Source organism: Pseudophryne corroboree, chromosome 6 (assembly GCF_028390025.1).
Source record: "Pseudophryne corroboree isolate aPseCor3 chromosome 6, aPseCor3.hap2, whole genome shotgun sequence".
In the NCBI taxonomy this organism is placed as follows: Eukaryota; Metazoa; Chordata; class Amphibia; order Anura; family Myobatrachidae; genus Pseudophryne; species Pseudophryne corroboree.
Window position 1 is genome coordinate 815,492,979 of NC_086449.1, and position 24,449 is coordinate 815,517,427.

The 24,449-nt window shown below is 50.6% G+C and overlaps 1 protein-coding gene across 4 annotated transcripts in view; it reads right to left on the bottom strand.

Annotated features, from left to right (window-relative positions):
- ITPR2 (inositol 1,4,5-trisphosphate receptor type 2) overlaps positions 1-24,449 on the bottom strand; it is a 490,021-nt gene that overhangs the window by 93,145 nt on the left and 372,427 nt on the right. For 3 of the 4 annotated variants that reach the window (XM_063929104.1, XM_063929106.1, XM_063929103.1), the window contains 2 exons: positions 24,366-24,431; positions 17,261-17,436 (listed from right to left, as the gene is read on the bottom strand). In XM_063929104.1, coding sequence (XP_063785174.1) covers positions 17,261-17,436; positions 24,366-24,431 — 242 coding nt within the window. The remainder of the gene's footprint in view (positions 1-17,260; positions 17,437-24,365; positions 24,432-24,449) is intronic. The other variant, XM_063929105.1, reaches the window with a different exon arrangement.

Consider the following 24,449-nt stretch of genomic DNA (forward strand, 5'->3'; position numbering starts at 1 on the left):
CTCAGAGGCATCCACCTCCACCACAAAAGGACGCTCTGGATCTGGGTGTCGCAGCACCTTGGCCGAAACAAATGCCCTTTTGAGACGGGCAAAAGCCGCTTTAGCCTCACAAGACCAGTGAGCAACATCCGCCCCTTTCTTAGTGAGTGCCACCAAGGGCGCCACTATAGACGAAAATCCAGCGATAAATCGTCTATAAAAATTCGCAAAGCCCAGGAAACGCTGAAGAGCCTTCAAACTAGTGGGCTGCACCCAATCCAGGACTGCCTGTACCTTGGAACCCTCCATTTGGAAACCTTCTGGGGAGATAATATATCCTAGAAATGCGATTTGCTGAACTTCAAATTCGCACTTCTCCAGCTTCGCCCCAAGCCGGTGGTCTCTGAGTTTCTGGAGGACTAAGCGTACATGCTTCCGATGTTCCTCCAGGGAATGGGAGAAGATTAGGATATCATCTAAGTATACAACTAAGAATCTATCCAAATATTCCCTGAGCACATCATTTATGAAATCCTGGAAGACTGCCGGGGCATTACAGAGCCCAAAAGGCATCACCAAATATTCATAATGCCCTGAGTGGGTATTAAAGGCAGTCTTCCATTCATCCCCCTCTCTTATTCGGATTAGATTGTACGCACCGCGTAGGTCAATCTTAGAAAAAATGGTGGCAGTACGAAGCTGGTCAAACAAGACCGAAATGAGAGGCAGTGGGTATGAGTTTTTAATCGTGATACGGTTCAATTCCCTGAAGTCGATGCAGGGTCGCAACGAACCGTCCTTTTTACCCACGAAGAAGAACCCCGACCCAACTGGAGACTGTGAAGGTCTGATAAATCCCTTAGCCAAGTTCTCCTGAATGTACTCTGCCATAGCCTGAGTCTCAGGACGTGACAGGGAGTACAACCTGCTCTTGGGAAGCTTAGCATTTGGCAACAAATCAATGGCACAGTCATAGGGGCGATGGGGAGGTAGTACCTCTGCAACTTTTTTGGAGAACACGTCCGCAAAATCTGCATAACACCCTGGCAAACTTAGCTGCGAGAGCCTGACTGGAAGGCTCAAGCAACTCCTGAAACAATCAGTACCCCAACTAAGAATCTCCCCAGAGACTCAGTCAAATTGAGGATTGTGGGCCCTTAACCAGGGTAACCCCAACACCAATGGGGCAAAAGTACAGACAGTCACATAAAAGGACAATTTTTCAGAGTGTGTGGCTCCAATAAACAAAGAAATCTGGCTAGTGCAAGAGGTAATTTTACCTTGGGATAATGGTTCCCCGTTTAACCCACAAATCTCAATTTCCGATGCCAAGGGTACTAAGGGAACAGAGTGTTTTAGGGCGAATTGGCGGTCCATAAAAACCCCGTCGGCCCCACTGTCCACAAAGGCCTCAGTCTTGACAGTTTGACCGAGGATCTTCAAGGTCACCGGAATGATAAAAGTCTTCTTGGGAAATTCTGACTTCTGGCCTGACAGGATATTTCCCATCACCCTCAGGCCCTGAAGTTTTCCGGCTTTTCTGGGCATGATACTACCACATGACCTTTATTCCCACAGTACAAACACAACCCCTGCTGTCTCCTCCGCGTCTTCTCACGCGAGGAGAGGCGGGTAGCCCCAATCTGCATAGGCTCCTCAGAAAATTCCTCAGAGTCTGAGGTTCCCTTGGGAAGGAAGGAAATCTCAGTCTCCCTTTCAAGCCTACGCTCTCTCAGCCGTCTATCCACCCGGATGGATAACTGCATGAGCTGATCCAAGCTATCAGGCAAGGGATATTGTACCAGTTGGTCCTTTATCTGGTTAGAAAGACCTCTTCGGTACTGGTGTCTCAGGGCTGGGTCATTCCACTGGGTATCATGGGCCAACCTCCGAAACTCCGTACAGTAAACCTCAACTGGCCTTCGCCCTTGCTTAAGGATCGAAATCTGAGCCTCGGCTGAGGCCGTCTTGTCAGGGTCATCATACAACATGCCCAGTGCCGTAAAAAAAGCATCAACACTTTTAAGCGACGGACAGTCAGGCTGCAACCCATATGCCCAGACCTGTGGGTCTCCTTGTAGCAAGGAAATCACTATGCCCACCCGCTGAATCTCCGACCCAGAAGACTGAGGCCTAAGCCGGAAGTATAGCTTGCAGCTCTCCTTGAAACAAAAGAACTGCGAGCGATCTCCAGAAAAACGATCCGGGAGATTTACTTTCGGCTCCTTAACCCCTGCAGGTGCTGCTGCTGCGGGAGCTCCGCCAGCAGCCTGGGAGGTGTGCATTTTAATGGACAAATCATTAAATTGCCGAGTCAGGACCTGCACCTGATCGACCACCTGTTGCAACGTATTTTGAGGGGTATGCTCCATATTCCCACAAAATTTCAACAGGAGTATTAGGCTGCTGAATATGTTATGCACACCAGTGCCTGCAGGAAAGTACTAGTGTCAGAACTGTTATGCACTCCAGTGTCTGCAGGAATGTACTGGTGTTTGAACTGTTATGCAAAACAAATGGACTCACAGACAAACTGGGGAATATGACATAACGTACACAGAAGGTGATAGGGTAACAAAATACACACACAGTGAACAGAGAAGCCCAGAGGCTAAGGAACTGGGTATCTCCCTTGTATTAGAACTGCTCAGATGTAAAAAGCAAGATGTTGTGTTTTAATACGTAGAGAACCCGAAATGCTGTTGCTAAGGGCAACAGCAAAACCCTAAAGGGTTACCAACGGGTGTGGCAGTAAACTCCTTGGTCAGAGATGGAATGATAGACACAAGGAGAGCCTCCACAATCCTGATTCTCACTTGCAGTGCACAGGTTTAAGCTTACTGCCACTAAACTGACCCCTGACACCTAGCACAGTGAGACAGGATTAGACAGGCAAGTGTTAGAATACAGCCGCAAACTTGCTAAGTTCACAGAGTAATAACAGAACCCCAGCAAGCTAAACGACTGACTCCAGTCTTACTGCTAGGTCTGGATTGGCAGAGTGTAATACCAAATCCCCAGGCCTATTTGCAGTAAGCAACAAACAAATACAAAGCTACACAGTACTGGCTAACTTTCATGAACTGACTAACCAACAGAGATTCAGCAGCATCTGCTTACCCTGAAAAGAGGCCTTATAAAGCAGGTGCTGTCCACGCCCCACTCAGACCTCACAGACTGTGAGCACAAAAACCAGCACCGGATCCCCTGCCGTGCACAGAGCCTATAACCACTGCACAGCAAAAGACCCGAACCGGAGTATCAGCTGCGCTCAGGTTACTCCACTAGCACTTGTCTCCCGGTTGCCATGACGACGTGGCAGCACAGGGCAGGAGACCCTAACACCGGTAAATCTATTTCTCGTAGTCCGTAGTGGATGCTGGGGACTCCGTAAGGACCATGGGGAATAGCGGCTCCGCAGGAGACTGGGCACAGCTAAGAAAGATTTAGGACTACCTGGTGTGCACTGGCTCCTCCCACTATGACCGTCCTCCAGACTTCAGTAAGGATACTGTGCCCGGAAGAGCTGACACAATAAGGAAGGATTTTGAATCCCGGGTAAGACTCATACCAGCCACACCAATCACACCGTATAACTCGTGATAATATACCCAGTTAACAGTATGAACACAACAGAGCCTCTCAAAGGATGGCTCAACAATAACCCTTGTAGTTAACAATAACTATATACAAGTATTGCAGACAGTTCGCACTTGGGACGGGCGCCCAGCATCCACTACGGACTACGAGAAATAGATTTACCGGTGAGTAAAATCTTATTTTCTCTGACATCCTAGTGGATGCTGGGGACTCCGTAAGGACCATGGGGATTATACCAAAGCTCCCAAACGGGCGGGAGAGTGCGGATGACTCTGCAGCACCGAATGAGAGAACTCAAGGTCCTCCTCAGCCAGGGTATCAAATTTGTAGAATTTTGCAAACGTGTTTGCCCCTGACCAAGTAGCAGCTCGGCAAAGTTGTAAAGCCGAGACCCCTCGGGCAGCCGCCCAAGAAGAGCCCACTTTCCTTGTGGAATGGGCTTTTACAGATTTAGGCTGCGGCAGGCCAGCCACCGAATGCGCAAGCTGAATTGTGCTACAAATCCAGCGAGCAATAGTCTGCTTTGAAGCAGGAGCACCCATCTTGTTTGGTGCATACAGGATAAATAGCGAGTCAGTCTTCCTGACTCCAGCCGTCCTGGAAACATAAATTTTCAAGGTTTTGAAGCAGGGGCTTTGCTTGACTTAGGGCATTGTAAATGGCCCTCAGTTCCAGAACATTTATGTGTAGGGAAGTCTCCTGACTTGACCAAAGTCCTTGGAAGTTTCTTCCCCGTGTGACTGCACCCCAGCCCCGAAGGCTGGCATCCGTGGTCACCAGGACCCAGTCCTGTATGCCGAATCTGCGTCCCTCTCTGAGATGAGCACTCTGCAGCCACCACAGCAGAGACACCCTGGTCCTTGGAGACAGGGTTATCAACCGATGCATTTGAAGATGAGATCCGGACCATTGGTCCAACAGGTCCCACTGAAAGGTTCTGGCATGGAACCTGCCGAATGGAATCGCTTCGTAGGAAGCTACCATCTTTCCCAGGACTCGCGTGCAATGATGCACCGACACCTGTTTTGGTTTCAGGAGGCCTCTCACTAGAGATGACAGCTCCTTGGCTTTCTCCTCTGGGAGAAACACTTTTTTTCTGGACTGTGTCCAGAATCATCCCCAGGAACAGTAGATGTGTCGCCGGAACCAGCTGAGACTTTGGAATATTCAGAATCCAACCGTGCTGGTGTAGCACCTCCTGAGATAATGCTACGCCGACCAACAACTGCTCTCTGGACCTCGCCCTTATCAGGAGATCGTCCAAGTATGGGATAATTAAAACTCCCCTTTTCCGAAGGAGTATCATCATTTCGGCCATTACCTTGGTAAATACCCTCGGTGCCGTGGACAGGCCGAACGGCAACGTCTGGAATTGGTAATGACAATCCTGTACCACAAATCTGAGGTACTCCTGGTGAGGATGGTAAATGGGGACATGCAGGTAAGCATCCTTGATGTCCAGAGATACCATGTAATCTCCCTCTTCCAGGCTTGCAATAACCGCCCTGAGCGATTCCATCTTGAACTTGAATTTTTTTAAATATGTGTTCAAGGATTTCAAATTTAAAATGGGTCTCACCGAACCGTCCGGTTTCGGTACCACAAACATTGTGGAATAGTAACCCCGTCCTTGTTGAAGTAGGGGCACCTTGACTATCACCTGCTGGGAATACAGCTTGTGAATTGCCTCTAATACAGCCTCCCTTTCTGAAGGAGTCGTTGGTAAGGCAGATTTGAGGAAACGGCGGGGGGATGTCTCGAATTCCAGCCTGTACCCCTGAGATACCACTTGAAGGATCCAGGGATCTACCTGTGAGCGAGCCCACTGATTGCTGAAGTTTTTGAGACGGCCCCCCACCGTACCTGGCTCCGCCTGCTGAGCCCCAGCGTCATGCGGCGGACTTAGCAGAAGAAGCGGGGGGAGGACTATTGTTCCTGGGAAGTGGCTGTATGCTGCAGCTTTTTTCCCCTACCTCTGCCTCTGGGCAGAAAGGACGCGCCTCTACCCCGTCTGCTCTTTTGGGGGCGAAAGGACTGCACCTGATAATACGGTGCTCTCTTTGGTTGTGAGGGGACATGTGGCAAAAATGCTGACTTCCCAGCTGTTGCTGTGGACACTAAGTCTGAAAGACCATCCCCGAACAAGTCCTCACCCTTATAAGGCAAAAATTCCATGTGCCTTTTAGAATCTGCATCACCTGTCCACTGCCGGGTCCATAACCCTCTCCTGGCACAAATGGACAGTGCACTTATTTTTGATGCCAGCCGGCAAATATCCCTCTGTGCATCTCTTATGTAAAAGACAGCGTCTTTAATATGCTCTACGTTTAGCAATATAGTGTCCCTGTCTAGGGTGTCAATGTTTTCTGACAGGGAGTCTGACCATGCAGCTGCAGCACTGCACATCCATGCTGAGGCAATAGCTGGTCTCAGTATAATACCAGTGTGTGTATATATAGCTTTCTGGAGAGCCTCCTGCTTTCTGTCAGCAGGTTCCTTTAGGGCGGCCGTATCCTGGGACGGCAGTGCCACCTTTTTTGATAAGCGCGTAAGTGCTTTATCCACCCTAGGGGGTGTTTCCCAACGTGACCTATCCTCTGGCGGGAAAGGGTACGCCATTAGTAATTTTTTTTTAAATTACCAATTTTTTATCGGGGGAAGCCCACGCTAGTTCACACACTTCATTCAATTCTTCAGAAGGGGGAAAAACTACTGGTAGTTTATTCTCCCCAAACATAATACCCTTTTTTGTGGTACCTGGGGTCACCTCAGAAATGTGTAAAACATTTTTCATTGCCTCAATCATATAACGAGTGGCCCTATTGGACATTACATTAGTCTCTTCGTCGTCGACACTGGTATCAGTATCCGTGTCGACATCTGTGTCTGCCATCTGAGGTAGCGGGCGTTTTAGAGCCCCTGATGACTTTTGAGACGTCTGGGCAGGCACGGGCTGAGAAGCTGGCTGCCCCGCATTTGGCATGTCGTCAAATTTTTTATGTAAGGAGTCGACACTTTCGCGTAATTCCTTCCACAAGTCCATCCACTCCGGTGTCTGCCCCGCAGGGGGTGACAACACATTTATAGGCACCTGCTCCTCCTCCACATAAGTCTCCTCATCAAACATGTCGACACAGCCGTACCGACACACCGCACACACACAGGGAATGCTCTGACAGAAGACAGGACCCCACAAAGCCCTTTGGAGAGACAGAGAGAGAGTATGCCAGCACACACCAGAGTGCTATATAAATCAGGGATTAACTAAATTATATCCCCTTATAGCTGCTATATGTATATTGCGCCTAAATTTAGTGCCCCCCTCTCTTTTTTACCCTTTTCTGTAGTGTAGACTGCAGGGGAGAGCCAGGGAGCTTCCTTCCAGCGGAGCTGTGAGGGAGAAATGGCGCCAGTGTGCTGAGGGAGATAGCTCCGCCCCTTTTTCGGCTGACTTTTCTCCCGCTTTTTTATGGATTCTGGCAGGGGTATTTATCACATATATAGCCTCTGGGGCTATATATTGTGATATATTTGCCAGCCAAGGTGTATTTATTGCTTCTCAGGGCGCCCCCCCCCAGCGCCCTGCACCCTCAGTGACCGGAGTGTGAAGTGTGTATGAGGAGCAATGGCGCACAGCTGCAGTGCTGTGCGCTACCTTGGTGAAGACTGATGTCTTCTGCCGCCGATTTTCCGGATTCTTCTTGCTTCTGGCTCTGTAAGGGGGCCGGCGGCGCGGCTCCGGGACCGAACACCAATGGCCGGTTCCATGCGGTCGATCCCTCTGGAGCTAATGGTGTCCAGTAGCCTAAGAAGCCCAAGCTACCACCAGTTAGGTAGGTTCACTTCTTCTCCCCTTAGTCCCTCGCTGCAGTGAGTCTGTTGCCAGCAGATCTCACTGTAAAATAAAAAACCTAAAAATAAGAATTTACTCACCGGTAATTCTATTTCTCGTAGTCCGTAGTGGATGCTGGGGACTCCGTCAGGACCATGGGGGACAGCGGCTCCGCAGGAGACAGGGCACAAAATTTAAAAGTTTGACCACTAGGTGGTGTGTACTGGCTCCTCCCCCCATGACCCTCCTCCAAGCCTCAGTTAGGATACTGTGCCCGGACGAGCGTACACAATAAGGAAGGATTTTGAATCCCGGGTAAGACTCATACCAGCCACACCAATCACACCGTACAACTTGTGATCTGAACCCAGTTAACAGTATGATAACGTAGGAGCCTCTGAAAAGATGGCTCACAACAATAAAATAAAACAACCCGATTTTTTTGTAACAATAACTATGTACAAGTATTGCAGACAATCCGCACTTGGGATGGGCGCCCAGCATCCACTACGGACTACGAGAAATAGAATTACCGGTGAGTAAATTCTTATTTTCTCCGACGTCCTAGTGGATGCTGGGGACTCCGTCAGGACCATGGGGATTATACCAAAGCTCCCAAACGGGCGGGAGAGTGCGGATGACTCTGCAGCACCGAATGAGAGAACTCCAGGTCCTCCTTAGCCAGGGTATCAAATTTGTAGAATTTTACAAACGTGTTCTCCCCTGACCACGTAGCTGCTCGGCAGAGTTGTAATGCCGAGACCCCTCGGGCAGCCGCCCAAGATGAGCCCACCTTCCTTGTGGAGTGGGCATTGACAGATTTAGGCTGTGGCAGGCCTGCCACAGAATGTGCCAGTTGAATTGTGCTACAAATCCAACGAGCAATCGTCTGCTTAGAAGCAGGAGCACCCAGCTTGTTGGGTGCATACAGTATAAACAGCGAGTCAGATTTTCTGACTCCAGCCGTCCTTGAAATATATATTTTCAATGCTCTGACAACGTCCAGCAACTTGGAATCCTCCAAATCGCTAGTAGCCGCAGGCACCACAATAGGCTGGTTCAGGTGAAACGCTGATACCACCTTAGGCAGAAAATGAGGACGCGTCCTCAATTCTGCCCTGTCCGAATGGAAAATCAGATATGGGCTTTTATACGATAAAGCCGCCAATTCCGACACTCTCCTGGCTGAAGCCAGGGCCAGTAGCATGGTTACTTTCCATGTAAGATATTTCAAATCTACCGATTTGAGTGGCTCAAACCAATGGGATTTGAGAAAATCCAAAACTACATTGAGATCCCACGGTGCCACTGGGGGCACAACCGGGGGCTGTATATGTAGTACTCCTTTTACAAAAGTCTGGACTTCAGGAACTGAAGCCAATTCTTTCTGGAAGAAAATCGACAGGGCCGAAATTTGAACCTTAATGGACCCTAATTTGAGGCCCATAGATAATCCTGTTTGCAGGAAATGTAGGAATCGACCCAGTTGAAATTCCTCTGTCGGGGCCTTCCTGGCCTCACACCATGCAACATATTTTCTCCAAATGCGGTGATAATGTTGTGCAGTCAACTCCTTCCTGGCTTTGACCAGGGTAGGGATGACCTCTTCCGGAATGCCTTTTTCCCTTAGGATCCGGCGTTCAACCGCCATGCCGTCAAACGCAGCCGCGGTAAGTCTTGGAATAGACACGGTCCCTGCTGAAGCAGATCCCTTCTTAGAGGTAGAGGCCACGGATCTTCCGTGAGCATCTCCTGAAGTTCCGGGTACCAAGTCCTTCTTGGCCAGTCCGGAGCCACTAGTATCGTTCTTACTCCCCTTTGCCGTATAATTCTCAGTACCTTGGGTATGAGAGGCAGAGGAGGAAACACATACACTGACTGGTACACCCATGGTGTTACCAGAGCGTCCACAGCTATTGCCTGAGGGTCTCTTGACCTGGCGCAATACCTGTCCAGTTTTTTGTTGAGGCGGGACGCCATCATGTCCACCATTGGTCTTTCCCAATGGACTACAATCATGTGGAAGACTTCTGGATGAAGTCCCCACTCTCCCGGGTGAAGATCGTGTCTGCTGAGGAAGTCTGCTTCCCAGTTGTCCACTCCCGGGATGAACACTGCTGACAGTGCTATCACATGATTTTCCGCCCAGCGAAGAATCCTTGCAGCCTCTGCCATTGCCCTCCTGCTTCTTGTGCCGCCCTGTCTGTTTACGTGGGCGACTGCCGTGATGTTGTCCGACTGGATCAACACCGGCTGACCCTGAAGCAGAGGGTTTGCCAGGCTTAGAGCATTGTAGATTGCTCTTAGTTCCAGTATATTTATGTGAAGAGACGTTTCCAGGCTTGACCACACGCCCTGGAAGTTTCTTCCTTGTGTGACCGCTCCCCAGCCTCTCAGGCTGGCATCCGTGGTCACTAGGACCCAGTTCTGTATGCCGAATCTGCGGCCCTCTAACAGATGAGCACTCTGCAACCACCATAGCAGAGAGACCCTTGTCCTTGTCGACAATTTTATCCGCTGATGCATCTGCAAATGCGATCCGGACCATTTGTCTAGCAGATCCCACTGAAAAATTCGTGCATGGAATCTGCCGAATGGAATCGCTTCGTAAGAAGCCATCATTTTTCCCAGGACTCTTGTGCATTGATGCACAGACACTGTCCCTGGTTTTAGGAGGTTCCTGACGAGTTCGGATAACTCCCTGGCTTTCTCCTCCGGAAGAAATACCTTTTTCTGAACAGTGTCCAGAATCATCCCTAGGAACAGCAGACGTGTCGTCGGGATCAGTTGGGATTTTGGAAAATTCAGAATCCACCCGTGCTGTTGGAGCACTACTTGAGTTAGTGCTACTCCGACCTCCAGCTGTTCTCTGGATCTTGCCCTTATCAGGAGATCGTCCAAGTAAGGGATAATTAATATGCCTTCTCTTCGAAGAAGGATCATCATTTCGGCCATTACCTTGGTAAAGACCCTGGGTGCCGTGGACAATCCAAACGGCAGCGTCTGAAACTGATAATGACAGTTTTGTACCACGAACCTGAGGTACCCTTGGTGTGAAGGGCAAATTGGGACATGAAGGTAAGCATCCTTGATGTCCAAGGACACCATAAAATCCCCTTCTTCCAGATTCGCTATCACTGCTCTGAGTGACTCCATTGCAGGATCCAGGGGTCCACCTGCGAGTGAGCCCACTGTGCGCTGAAATTCTTGAGGCGACCCCCCACCGCCCCTGAGTCCGCTTGTAAGGTCCCAGCGTCATGCTGAGGCCTTTGCAGAACCCGGGGAGGACTTCTGCTCCTGGGAAGGGGCTGCTTGCTGCAGTCTCTTACCCTTTCCTTTGCCTCGGGGCAAATATGAATGTCCTTTTGCTCGCTTGTTCTTATAGGAACGAAAGGACTGCGGCTGAAAAGACTGCGGCTTTTTCTGCTGGGAGGGGACTTGAGGTAAAAAGGTGGACTTCCCGGCTGTTGCCGTGGCTACCAAATCCGATAGACCGACCCCAAATAATTCCTCCCCTTTATACGGCAATACTTCCATATGCCGTTTGGAATCCGCATCGCCTGACCACTGTCGTGTCCATAGACTTCTTCTGGCAGATATGGACATCGCACTTACTCTTGATGCCAGAGTGCAGATATCCCTCTGTGCATCTCGCATATAAAGGAATGCATCCTTTAATTGCTCTATAGTCAATAAAATACTGTCCCTATCCAGGGTATCAATATTTTCAGTCAGGGAATCCGACCAAGCCACCCCAGCACTGCACATCCAGGCTGAGGCGATTGCTGGTCGCAGTATAACACCAGTATGTGTGTATATACTTTTTAGAGTATTTTCCAGCCTCCTATCAGCTGGATCCTTGAGGGCGGCCGTATCAGGAGACGGTAACGCCACTTGTTTGGATAAACGTGTGAGCGCCTTGTCCACCCTAGGGGGTGTTTCCCAGCGCGCCCTAACCTCTGGCGGGAAAGGGTATAACGCCAATAACTTCTTTGAAATTAGCAGTTTTTTATCAGGGGTAACCCACGCTTCATCACACACGTCATTCAATTCCTCTGATTCTGGAAAAACTACAGGTAGTTTTTTCAGACCCCACATAATACCCCTTTTTGTGGTACTTGCAGTATCAGAGATATGCAAAGCCTCCTTCATTGCCGTGATCATATAACGTGTGGCCCTACTGGAAAATACGTTCGTTTCTTCACCGTCGACACTAGATTCGGTGTCCGTGTCTGGGTCTGTGTCGACCGACTGAGGCAAAGGGCGTTTTACAGCCCCTGACGGTGTTTGAGACGCCTGTACAGGTACTAACTGGTTTGCCGGTCGTCTCATGTCGTCAACCGACTTTTGCAGCGTGCTGACATTATCACGTAATTCCATAAACAAAGCCATCCATTCCGGTGTCGACTCCCTAGGGGGTGACATCACCATTACCGGCAATTGCTCCGCCTCCACACCAACATCGTCCTCATACATGTCGACACACACGTACCGACACACAGCAGACACACAGGGAATGCTCTGATAGAAGACAGGACCCACTAGCCCTTTGGGGAGACAGAGGGAGAGTTTGCCAGCACACACCAAAGCGCTATAATTATATAGGAACAACCTTATATAAGTGTTGTTTCCTTATAGCTGCTTAAATATATATAATATCGCCAAAAAATGCCCCCCCTCTCTGTTTTTTACCCTGTTTCTGTAGTGCAGTGCAGGGGAGAGCCTGAGAGCCTTCCTAGCAGCGGAGCTGTGTAGGAAAATGCCTTCCTAGCAGCGGAGCTGTGTGCTGAGGAGATAGGCCCCGCCCCCTATTCCGGCGGGCTCTTCTCCCGGTTTTTCTGAGACCTGGCAGGGGTGAAATACATCCATATAGCCTCATGGACTATATGTGATGTATTCTTTTTAGCCAGAAAGGTATTAACATTGCTGCCCAGGGCGCCCCCCCCAGCGCCCTGCACCCTCAGTGACCGCCGGTGTGAAGTGTGCCTGAGCGCAATGGCGCACAGCTGCAGTGCTGTGCGCTACCTCATGAAGACTGAAAAGCCTTCAGCCGCCGGTTTCTGGACCTCTTCTTACTTCGGCTTCTGCAAGGGGGTCGGCGGCGCGGCTCCGGTGACCCATCCAGGCTGTACCTGTGATCGTCCCTCTGGAGCTAGTGTCCAGTAGCCTAAGAAGCAAATCCATCCTGCACGCAGGTGAGTTCACTTCTTCTCCCCTAGGTCCCTCGTTGCAGTGAGCCTGTTGCCAGCAGGACTCACTGAAAATAATAAAACTATCAAAACTTTTACTCTAAGCAGCTCTTTATGAGAGCCACCTAGATTGCACCCTGCTCGGACGGGCACAAAAACCTAACTGAGGCTTGGAGGAGGGTCATGGGGGGAGGAGCCAGTACACACCACCTAGTGGTCAAACTTTTAAATTTTGTGCCCTGTCTCCTGCGGAGCCGCTGTCCCCCATGGTCCTTACGGAGTCCCCAGCATCCACTAGGACGTCAGAGAAAACACAGTAACTTAATGTTAACCCAGTAGCATACCTCCCAACATGACCCTCTCCAGGAGGGACAGAATGCTCTGCTCCTGGACTTTCCTCTTACTGTATGATTGCCATCACCTGTGGTGAACCATCTTTCTTATTCATTAACCTGTTCAGCACAGGTGATGGCAATCATACATTAAGAGAAAAGTCCAGGAGCATAGCATTGTGTCCCTCCTGGAGAGGGTCATGTTGGGAGGTATGCAGTAGCTGCTGTTTATATTGATTTTTGCGCCTAATTATGTGCCCCCCCTCTCTTTTTACCCTTTTCTATCGTGTATCTGCAGGGGAGAGCCTGGGGAGCTTCCTCTCAGCGGAGCTGTGGAGAAAAAATGGCGCAGGTGAGTGCTGAGGAAGAAGCCCCGCCCCCTCGACGGCGGGCTTCTGTCCCGCTTAAATATACATTTTCTTGGCGGGGGCTCATACATATATACAGTGCCCAACTGTATATATGTGTACTTTTGCCAAAAGAGGTCCATATGCAGCCCAGGGCGCCCCCCCTGCGCCCTGCACCCTTACAGTGAGGTGTGTGTGGGAGCAATGGTGCACAGCTGCAGTGCTGTGCGTTACCTCAGTGAAGAACGGAGTCTTCTGCCGCCGATTTCGAAGTCTTCTTGCTTCTCATACTCACCCGGCTTCTGTCTTCCGGCTCTGCGAGGGGGGCGGTGGCGTGGCTCTGGGATCGGACGACGAGGGTGAGATCCTGTGTACGATCCCTCTGGAGCTAATGGTGTCCAGTAGCCTAAGAAGCAGGACCTAGCTTCAGAGAGTAGGGCTGCTTCTCTCCCCTCTGTCCCACGATGCAGGGAGTCTGTTGCCAGCAGAGCTCCCTGAAAATAAAAAACCTAACAAAATACTTTCTCACAGCAAGCTCAGGAGAGCTCACTGAACAGCACCCAGCTCGTCCGGGCACAGATTCAAACTGAGGTCTGGAGGAGGGACATAGAGGGAGGAGCCACAGCACACCAGAATCTAAATTCTTTCTTAAAAGTGCGCATGTCTCCTGCGGAGCCCGTCTATACCCCATGGTCCTTATGGAGTCCCCAGCATCCACTAGGACGTTAGAGAAATAGAGAAGGGTGACACAAAAGGTAGAGACAGAGAGGTGACACAAAAGGGAGAGACAGAGAGGGGTGATACAGAGGGGAGAGACAGAGAGGGGTGATACAGAGGGGAGAGACAGAGAGGTGATACAGAGGGGAGAGACAGAGAGGGGTGATACAGAGGGGAGAGAGACAGAGGTGATACAGAGGGGAGAGGGGGGGGGGGGGGAGTCAGACAGCGGTAACAGTGAGTGGTGATACAGAGGGGAGAGACAGAGAGGGGTGATACAGAGGGGAGAGACAGAGAGGGGTGACACAGAGGGGAGAGACAGAGAGGGGTGACACAGAGGGGAGAGACAGAGAGGGGTGATACAGAGGGGAGAGACAGAGAGGTGATACAGAGGGGAGAGACAGAGAGGGGTGATACAGAGGGGAGAGAGACAGAGGTGATACAGAGGGGAGAGGGGGGGGGGGGGGGGGAGTCAGACAGCGGTAACAGTGAGTGGTGATACAGAGGGGAGAGACAGAGAGGGGTGATACAGAGGGGAGAGACAGAGAGGGGTGATACAGAGGGGAGAGACAGAGAGGGGTGACAGAGGGGAAAGACAGAGAGGGGAGAGACAGAGAGGGGAGAGACAGAGAGGGGTGATACAGAGGGGAGAGACAGAGAGGGGTGACACAGAGGGGAGAGACAGAGAGGGGAGAGACAGAGAGGGGTGATACAGAGGGGAGAGACAGAGAGGGGTGATACAGAGGGGAGAGACAGAGAGGGGTGACACAGAGGGGAGAGACAGAGAGGGGTGATACAGAGGGGAGAGACAGAGAGGGGTGATACAGAGGGGAGAGACAGAGAGGGGTGACACAGAGGGGAGAGACAGAGAGGGGTGACACAGAGGGGAGAGACAGAGAGGGGTGATACAGAGGGGAGAGACAGAGAAGGGTGATACAGAGGGGTGATACAGAGGGGAGAGACAGAGAGGGGTGATACAGAGGGGAGAGAGACAGAGGTGATACAGAGGGGAGAGAGACAGAGGTGATACAGAGGGGAGAGGGGGGGGGGGGGAGTCAGACAGCGGTAACAGTGAGTGGTGATACAGAGGGGAGAGACAGAGAGGGTTGATACAGAGGGGAGAGACAGAGAGGGGTGATACAGAGGGGAGAGACAGAGAGGGGTGATAGAGGGGAGAGAGAGAGAGAGAGGGGTGATACAGAGGGGAGAGACAGAGAGGGGTGATACAGAGGGGAGAGACAGAGAGGGGTGACACAGAGGGGGGTGATACAGAGGGGAGAGACAGAGAGGGGAGATACAGAGGGGAGAGACAGAGAGGGGTGATACAGAGGGGAGAGACAGAGAGGGGTGATACAGAGGGGAGAGACAGAGAGGGGTGATACAGAGGGGAGAGACAGAGAGGGGTGACAGAGAGGGGTGATACAGAGGGGAGAGACAGAGAGGGGTGATACAGAGGGGAGAGACAGAGAGGGGTGATACAGAGGGGAGAGACAGAGAGGGGTGATACAGAGGGGAGAGACAGAGAGGGGAGACAGAGAGGGGTGACACAGAGGGGAGAGACAGAGAGGGGAGAGACAGAGAAGGGTGATACAGAGGGGAGAGACAGAGAGGGGTGATACAGAGGGGAGAGACAGAGAGGGGTGACACAGAGGGGAGAGACAGAGAGGGGAGAGACAGAGAAGGGTGATACAGAGGGGAGAGACAGAGAGGGGTTATACAGAGGGGAGAGACAGAGAGAGGCGATACAGAGAGGAGAGACAGAGAGGGGTGATACAGAGAGGAGAGACAGAGAGGGGTGATACAGAGGGGAGAGACAGAGGGGAAAGACAGAGAGGGGAGAGACAGAGAGAGGTGATACAGAGGGGAGAGACAGAGAGGGGTGATACAGAGGGGAGAGACAGAGGGGAAAGACAGAGAGGGGAGAGACAGAGAGAGGTGATACAGAGGGGAGAGACAGAGAGGGGTGATAGAGAGGGGAGAGACAGAGAGGGGTGATACAGAGGGGAGAGAGAGGGGTGATAGAGAGGGGAGAGACAGAGGGAAGAGAGAGAGAGGGGGGGGATAGTCAGACAGCGGTAACAGTGAGTGGTGATAGAGGGGAGAGGCAAAAAAGGGTGACAGAGAGGGGAGAGACAGACAGCAGTGACACAGAAGGGTGACACGGAGGGGAGAGAGACAGAGGTGATACAGGGGGGGGAGAGTCAGACAGCGTTAACAGTGAGTGGTGATACAGAGGGGAGAGACAGAGAAGGGTGACAGAGAGGGGAGAGACAGACAGCAGTGACACAGTAGGCAGAGACAGAGAGGGGTGACACAGAGTGGAGAGAGACAGAGGTGATACAGACCGGAGAGACAGAGAGGGTGGAGTCAGACAGCGGTGACACAGGGGAGAGACAGTGAGGGGTGACAAAGAAGTCACATGGGGAGAAAGACAGAGAGGAGAGACAGAGAGGGGAGATAGTTGGAAAAGATATATATATATATATATATACACACACACACACACATACACACACAAGTTGAGTATCCCTTATCCAAAATATATTAATATAATTCTGCAGCATGTTGACTGATCTGGATGAATTCATTATACATAATATTTCCACCAACTAAGAACCATGGCAAATCCAGGCCAGGATCACCACACAGCCCTCCAGCTGCTGATGTTCCCTGGTGTGTGGTGCAAATAAAGCTGAGTTTGTTTCCAATGCAGACCCTGGTTGCACTGAGCCGCGGCTCTAGCCAATCACCGCTCGTCTTAGAAAAACACATGGCCCTGTTGGTGTTTGAACTGCCCCACATTGCTGAAAGAACCAGCGCTGGAGAGCTGGGGGTAAAATGACATGAACCGTGGTTCCTGCCTCAGGATCCCTACAATGGTGCCGGCTCCTACCGTGGTAATGAAAACAAAATCCCATTTGACACTATGATGATATGATATGGCGGCGGGGGGACGACGACCATTTGCACCACCTTCCATTACGTCACAGACACCTTGCTCTTTTCCACCCAATAGTAAGCCAGTTCTTATAAATGTTTATTGAATTACTAGTGCAGAACTAGAAGAGTCACGAGGACGTCAGCTATTCCGCATTATAGGGATTTGGAATTCATTCCTTATAGTAGATGAGAGACCACCTGTGCGCAGGGCCCCCCCCGGCTGCTCGCTGGCTGCCATCTGCACTCAGTATTACCAGAGTCACTGCTGGAGGAAGATCAGAACCTGAACACTTCTGCACGTGACCGCATTACAGAGCAACTTACGTTGGCCGCTCCCAGGAGGATAAGCGTAGGTCCGAGCCCGAGCGTATATATAGACCTGAGCATCACGGATACCAGGAACGGTCGGATGCCAAACGGCTTGGGAAAGACAAACAATATGGCGGTGCAGACGGCCACCATTATCCACAGCATGACGGAGATCAATGGAGGCAGAGTTCCTGTAGACGGTAACAGAAGACATTACAGTGCAAGCAAATCATAAAGTAAAAAAAATGATGGAAACTACTAATTCATGGATACATTTTTCTTTCTGCAGACTCCACTACTGCCACTACTTTGTGTGCGGCCGGTCCCCTGCGTCACATCACGCGACCTCCTGAATCAAATTGCGCAAATAAGTTTAAGGAGGCCGGCTGTACTCAGAGGACTGATTATGCTCCCCCTTCCTTTAATATAACAGGCACTGAAGAGAGGTAAGAGCTAAATACTATCTACTAGACAGGGCATATAGCAATCAAGTACAAATAGGACAAGCTAATAATAATTCATAATAATAATAAATAAAAATTTCCAAAAGGACTTTACAGTTTCAGTAAATAAACCATAAATCAAAGGAGGTGGCCATCTTGGGCGCGTTACTGAGGGTGAATACAAAATATGAAATAAAACATACAAAGTACCCAGAGAATTGTCAATTCAGCAGACTGTTCACCTTACCCATGTAAATGCCAGGCAAGGCAGCCATCTTGAGCGTAATGCACAGGTTACAATGGGCGGGAAAAGCAGTACATGGAAATGCGATCCACAATGGAGAAGTTGAATTCACAAAAAATAGGATTTTGGTTACCATACCTACCGGTAAATCCTTTTCTCGTAGTCCGTAGAGGATGCTGGGGTCCATATTAGTACCATGGGGTATAGACGAGTCCACCAGGAGCCATTGGCATTTTAAGAATTTAATAGTGGGGGCTGGCTCCTCCCTCTATGCCCCTCCTACCAGACTCAGTCTAGAAACTGTGCCCGAGGAGACAACATACTTCGAGAGAAGGAAATACACAGATAGTGGTGAGATTTACACCAGCTCACACAACATGCAAAGTAAGTGAAACACTGCGCTCAGCCCCTGATATCTGACTGTAAAGAATGTCAGTGTTATCTCTGTGTATATGCAGTCTGTATTCTAATGTGTCGTATATGGGAACCAAATATGTCATCACTTTCTGTCAAACAGGTGAAAAAGGCATAATATAGGTACCAAATAATTTTTAATGAGGAGTCACAATGCTCCTAACAGACAACTTGTTAATGCTGTAAGTTATCCTGTTACAATAAGAGGTTAATTCTGTCCATGCAAATGGCGTGAATTAGTTCCATACAAATTCCCTGTCAAAGTTTCTAAACACTAATAACGTCCAGCAAAATTACTGCACCTAAATGATCCGGTTAACAAAGTATATATTCAAGTGCTGATTGCAAATAAATGTACTTTAAAGATGATATTGCGCCCTGAACAGAGCAGTCCTTGGTGCTGCTGGCACCACAATAGGCATGCTTGATATGAAAAGCCGATACAACCTTAGGCAGGAACTGTGGACGAGTCCTAAGTTCCGCCCTATCTTCATGGAAGATCAGATAGGGGCTTTTCCAAGATAAAGCCCCCAATTCCGACACACGTCGGGCAGAAGCCAAGGCCAACAAGGTGACCGCCTTCCACGTGAGAAACTTGAGATCAGCCTCCTGTAGAGGCTCAAACCAAGCAGACTGCAGGAACTGCAACACCACATCCAGATCCCAAGGTTCCGTAGGCGCCACAAAGGGAGGCTGGATGTGCAGAACCCCTTTCAAAAACGTCTGAACTTCAGGAAGAACAGCCAACTGTTTTTGGAAGAAGATGGACAAAGCAGAGATCTGGACCTTGATAGAGCCCAGTCCCAGTCCCATTTCCACCCCTGCTTGCAGGAAAAAGGAGAAAACGTCCAAGTTGAAACTCCACCGCCGGAGACTTCTTGGCCTCACAACAAGAAACATATTTCTTCCAAATGCGATGGTAATGCTTAGATGTTACCCCCTTTCTGGCCTGTATCAGGGTAGGAATGACCTCACTCGGAATACCCTTCCGAGCTAAGATTTGGCATTCAACCGCCATGCCGTCAAACATAGCCGCGGCAAGTCTTGATAAGCGAACGGCCCTTGCAGAAGCAGATTCTCTCGAAGAGGTAAAGGCCGTGGATCTTCCAGCAGAAGATCCAGTAGATCCACGTACCAAGCCCTCCTTGGCCAGCCGGAGCAATGAGGATTGCCAGAACCTTTGTTCTTCTGACGAGCTGAAGAACCTTTGGTATCAGAGGAAGAGGAGGGAACACATACACCGACCTGAACACCCACGATGTTACCAGTGCGTCCACCGCCACTGCCTGTGGGTCTCTTGACCTGGAACAGTACCTATGTAGCTTCTTGTTGAGGCGAGAGGACATCATGTCTATGTGGGGAACCCCCCACCAACCGGTTATGTCCTCAAACACCTCCGGATGGAGGCCCAATTTCCCTGGATGGAGGAAGTCTGCTTCCTAGTTGTCTACACCCGGAATGAAGATTGCCGACATCACCACCGCGTGCCTTTCTGCCCAGGTGAGGATTTTTGACACCTCTGCCATGGCAGCCCTGCTCTTCGTTCCGCCTTGTCGATTTATGTAGGCCACTGTGGTCACATTGTCCGACTGCACCTGAACAGCCCGATTTTGTAGAAGATATGCTGCCTGCAGAAGGGCATTGTACACTGCCCTGAGCTCCAGGATGTTTATCGGGAGGAGAGACTCTTGGTCCGACCAACGTCCCTGAAAGGTTTCCCCCAGCACGACTGCTCCCCAACCTCTTAGACTTGCATCTGTGGTTACAAGGATCCAGTCTTGAATTCCGAACCTTCGCCCTTCCAGAAGGTGTGGAAGCTGCAGCCACCAGAGGAGTGAAATCCTGGCTTTCGGAGACAGGCGTATCCTCTTGTGCATGTGTAGGCGAGAGCCCGACCACTGGTCCAAGAGGTCCAGTTGAAAAGGTCGAGCATGAAACCTGCCGTACTGTAGAGCCTCGTAGGCGGCAACCATCTTCCCCAGAAGGCGTATGCATTGATGAACCGACACCCGGGTAGGCTGTAGGACATCCCGGGCCATAGTTTGAATCACCAACACTTTCTCCACCGGGAGAAATACCCTCTGCACTTCCGTGTCGAGGATCATTCCCAGGAAAGACAGCCGCCTCGTCGGCTCCAGGTTAGACTTTGGAAAGTTTAGGATCCAACCGTGTTTCCTGAGCAGCTGTGTCGTGAGCGCGATGGCTCGCAACAGCCTCTCCCTGGACGACGCCTTGATCAGGAGATCGTCCAGATATGGAATTATGTTCACCCCCTGCGTGCGGAGGAGAACCATCATCTCCGCCATCACCTTGGTGAAGATCCTTGGTGCTGTGGAGAGGCCAAACGGCAGCTCCTGGAACTGATAGTGATCGTCCAACAGTGCAAACCGGAGGTATGCCTGATGTGGCGACCAAATGGGAATGTGGAGGTAAGCATCCTTGATGTCCAGAGACACCAGGAACTCCCCCTCCGTCAGTCCTGAGATGACAGCCCTCAGAGATTCCATCTTGAATTTGAACTCCCTGAGGTAAGGGTTCAAAGACTTTAAGTTTAGAATAGGCCGTACCGAACCATCCAGTTTCGGTACCACAAAAAGGTTCGAATAATAACCCTTGTTCCACTGCTGAGGTGGAACCGGAACAATGACCTCCGACACCACCAATTTTCTGATGGCCTCCAGAAGAATTGTTCTGTCTGCCAGCCTGGCTGGCAAGCCTGACTTGAAGAAACGGTGAGGCGGGGGATCTTGCAACTCCAGTCTGTACCCTCTGGACACTATATCCAGAACCCAGGGGTCCAGACCCGACGACACCCAGACGTGGCTGAACTGCTGGAGTCTTGCCCCCACCTGACCTTCCTCCAGGCCTAGCTGTCCACAGTCATGCGGAGGACTTAGGGGTATCAGAAGCGGGCTTCTGAGTCTGGGAACCTGCGGGAGCAGGTTTCTTTCCTTTGGCACGACCACCTCTGAAGAAGGTGTTCGAAGTCTTATTCTTTCTAGGCCTAGCAGCCGAAAGGACTGTGACGTGGAAGATGAAAAAGGCTTCTTCGTAGCCGGGGCAGCTGAGGGGAGAAAAGGAGACTTACCCGCGGTAGCCATGGCAATCCACACATCCAGCGCCTCCCCAAAGAGAGCATGACCCTTGTATGGTAGGCCCTCCACACACTTCCTGGATCCGCGCCCGCAGACCAGTTGAGCAGCCAGAGACCCCTGCGAGCCGAGACAGACATGGAGGAGATCCCCGCAGCAATGGAACCCAGGTCCTTCATGGAAACCACCAGGAACCCTGCAGAATCCTGAATATTACGTAAAAACAAATCAACGTCACCTTTGTCCATCGTAGACGATCTCTCCAGTAGAGTGATCGACCACCTGGCAATAGCTTTAGCAATCCAAGCACAGGCTATAGTAGGCCATAATATAGCCCCCGAAGCCGTGTAAATGGATTTCAGCGTAGCATCTACCTTGCGATCTTTAACGCGATAGACCCCGGGACCGGTAATACCACCTGTTTGGACAGCCTGGAGACAGAGGCGTCCACGATCGGCGGGGATTCCCATCTCTTTCTATCTTCCTCTGGGAAGGGAAAAGCCACCAAGCCTCTCTTGGGAATCTGGAATTTCTTTTCCAGAGTTTCCCATGCCTTTTCAAAGATAGCATTCAATTCTTTGGATGCCGGGAAAGTGAGGGGGGGGCTTCTTATGATCTGTGAAGAAGGCCTCCTCCACCTGTTCCAGGGCTGTGTCCGAAATGTGTAAAACATCCCTAACAGCCTCAGTCATCAACTGCACCCCCTTGGCAAGTATTGCCGTCCCCCTCGACACATCCCCGTCACCGTCTGCAGCATCAGAGTCGGTGTCATCCTGCATAATTGCAAGTGCATGTTTGTGAGAATGTACAGCAGGTGACCCCGAGGAGGCAGTATCAGACTATACAACCATAGAGGACTGGAGGACCTGAGTGGCATGCTCAGTCCTAGCAACTCTATCAGATATCTGAGAAATAGTCCCCCTCAGAGAGACTAACCGTTCTGGCTCTCTAGCTGGGATTTGTGCTAAAACAGTGCAATCCTGATTACATGGAATAGAGTCTTCTTGGGAAGACATCCTCTGCAGCATATGAAACAGTCTCCCAAGACATGTTGCGCTGGCCTGGATCCGCAGACCCCGACAGACTGGAGTGGACAGTGTAGGGTTCGGCGCTGGCCCAGGGCGCCCCTCCAAGCGCTGCACTGCAGTACCGCTGAGCCATCACGGAGCGCGGGTGAGACCGCGCTCCTTACCCTAAGGCCGCCTGCTTCACACTGTCCTCCCGCTTGCCAGGGGGGACAGTGACTCACTCGCCACCTCTTCAGCTCACGAGGGGGTGGCGGCCGGCTGCCGGGGCGAGCGTTCCCTTGCGGCGGGGCGCGATCAGACCCCTCTGAAGCCAAATGTTCAGTCAGCGGGAGCAGTGGCTCAAGACTCCGCAGGGCGGACACTGCTCCCCCCCCCCCTCAGTCCCTCGCTGCAGGGAGGCTGTCGCCAGCAGCCTCCCTGTGAAACGAAAAACCCTGAAAAGAAAAATTTAACTTTTTCTAAAGAAGCTCAGTAGAGCTCCCCTAGCTGTGACCGGCTCCTCCGGGCACATTTTCTAAACTGAGTCTGGTAGGAGGGGCATAGAGGGAGGAGCCAGCCCACACTATTAAATTCTTAAAGTGCCAATGGCTCCTGGTGGACCCGTCTATACCCCATGGTACTAATATGGACCCCAGCATCCTCTAGGGCGTAAGAGAAATAGCCAAAAAAGGCTTCATGAAAGTCCCTACAGTCCAGCAGAAGCAGAATGAATACAGATGTTGAGAAATTAATTTAGGGTGCGGTACTGCGCATTTGGGAAAAGAAAGCCGCGGTACTGTGCTGCGGTCAGTAGGTCATAAATCAGAAGAGATAGTGAGAACGGAGCCCAGCCGACAGAGCAGGGACTGTGCACCAGGTCACTATAAATAAGGGGCACCGGCAGGTGCAAAGGTCACAGGGACAGAACATGGATATGGGCCAGCAACAGTAACTACATCTGTCAGTCATGGCACTCTTCTGGGATGGGGAGTGCTGTGTTACGTACACCCCACCCTTTGAGTGGTTAGTGCATTGCTGTACCCCGTTTCTGGGGAGGCGAGTGCTGTGGTTTTCTATTTGCGTATATGATGGGGTTAATCTATGGTTAACTCTTATTAACCGTGGCCACTAGCTTTCTCATGCACCCCTGTGTTCCTTAGCAATCTATCTAAGCCAATGGGGGTAATTCCGAGTTGATCGCAGCAGGAATTTTGTTAGCAGTTGGGCAAAACCATGTGCAGTGCAGGGGCAGGCAGATATAACATGTGCAGAGAGAGTTAGATTTGGGTGGGTTATTTTGTTTCTGTGCAGGGTAAATACTGGCTGCTTTATTTCTACACTGCAAATTATATTGCAGATTGAACACACCCCACCCAAATCTAACTCTCTCTGCACATGTTACATCTGCCTCCCCTGCAGTGCACATGGTTTTGCCCAACTGCTAACAAAGTTCCTGCTGCGATCAACTTGGAATTACCCCCAATGTAAGGTGACTAGTGTACCTTTAAAAGCCATAAAGTGTGTGGCAGGTGCACATTAAATCTAGCAGGCAGATGATGTGTGTAACAGCAGTGAAATAGTCAGGTTTTAAGACTCTGTGATAATGTAGGACCTGCATGAAGGTGGGGTACCTTGGCGAGCGGTTTGCAGGCTTCCGTGCATTGGCCAATTCACTAACTAAACCCCCATCATTTATTTATTGATGTTGTGAGGATAAGTGAGCTTACCTGGGTGAGTGCTGGGTTCTCTGTTTGTATGTATTAGAGTGATGTGGTCATGGGCTACATGCACCCCACCCTATGAGTGGTAAGTGCAGTTGTGTACCCCGTATATATATATATATATATATATATATATATATATATATATATATATATATATATAAAAAGTAATTAATAATAATAATAAGATTTTACTTACCGATAAATCTATTTCTCGTAGTCCGTAGTGGATGCTGGGACTCCGTCAGGACCATGGGATTAGCGGCTCCGCAGGAGACAGGGC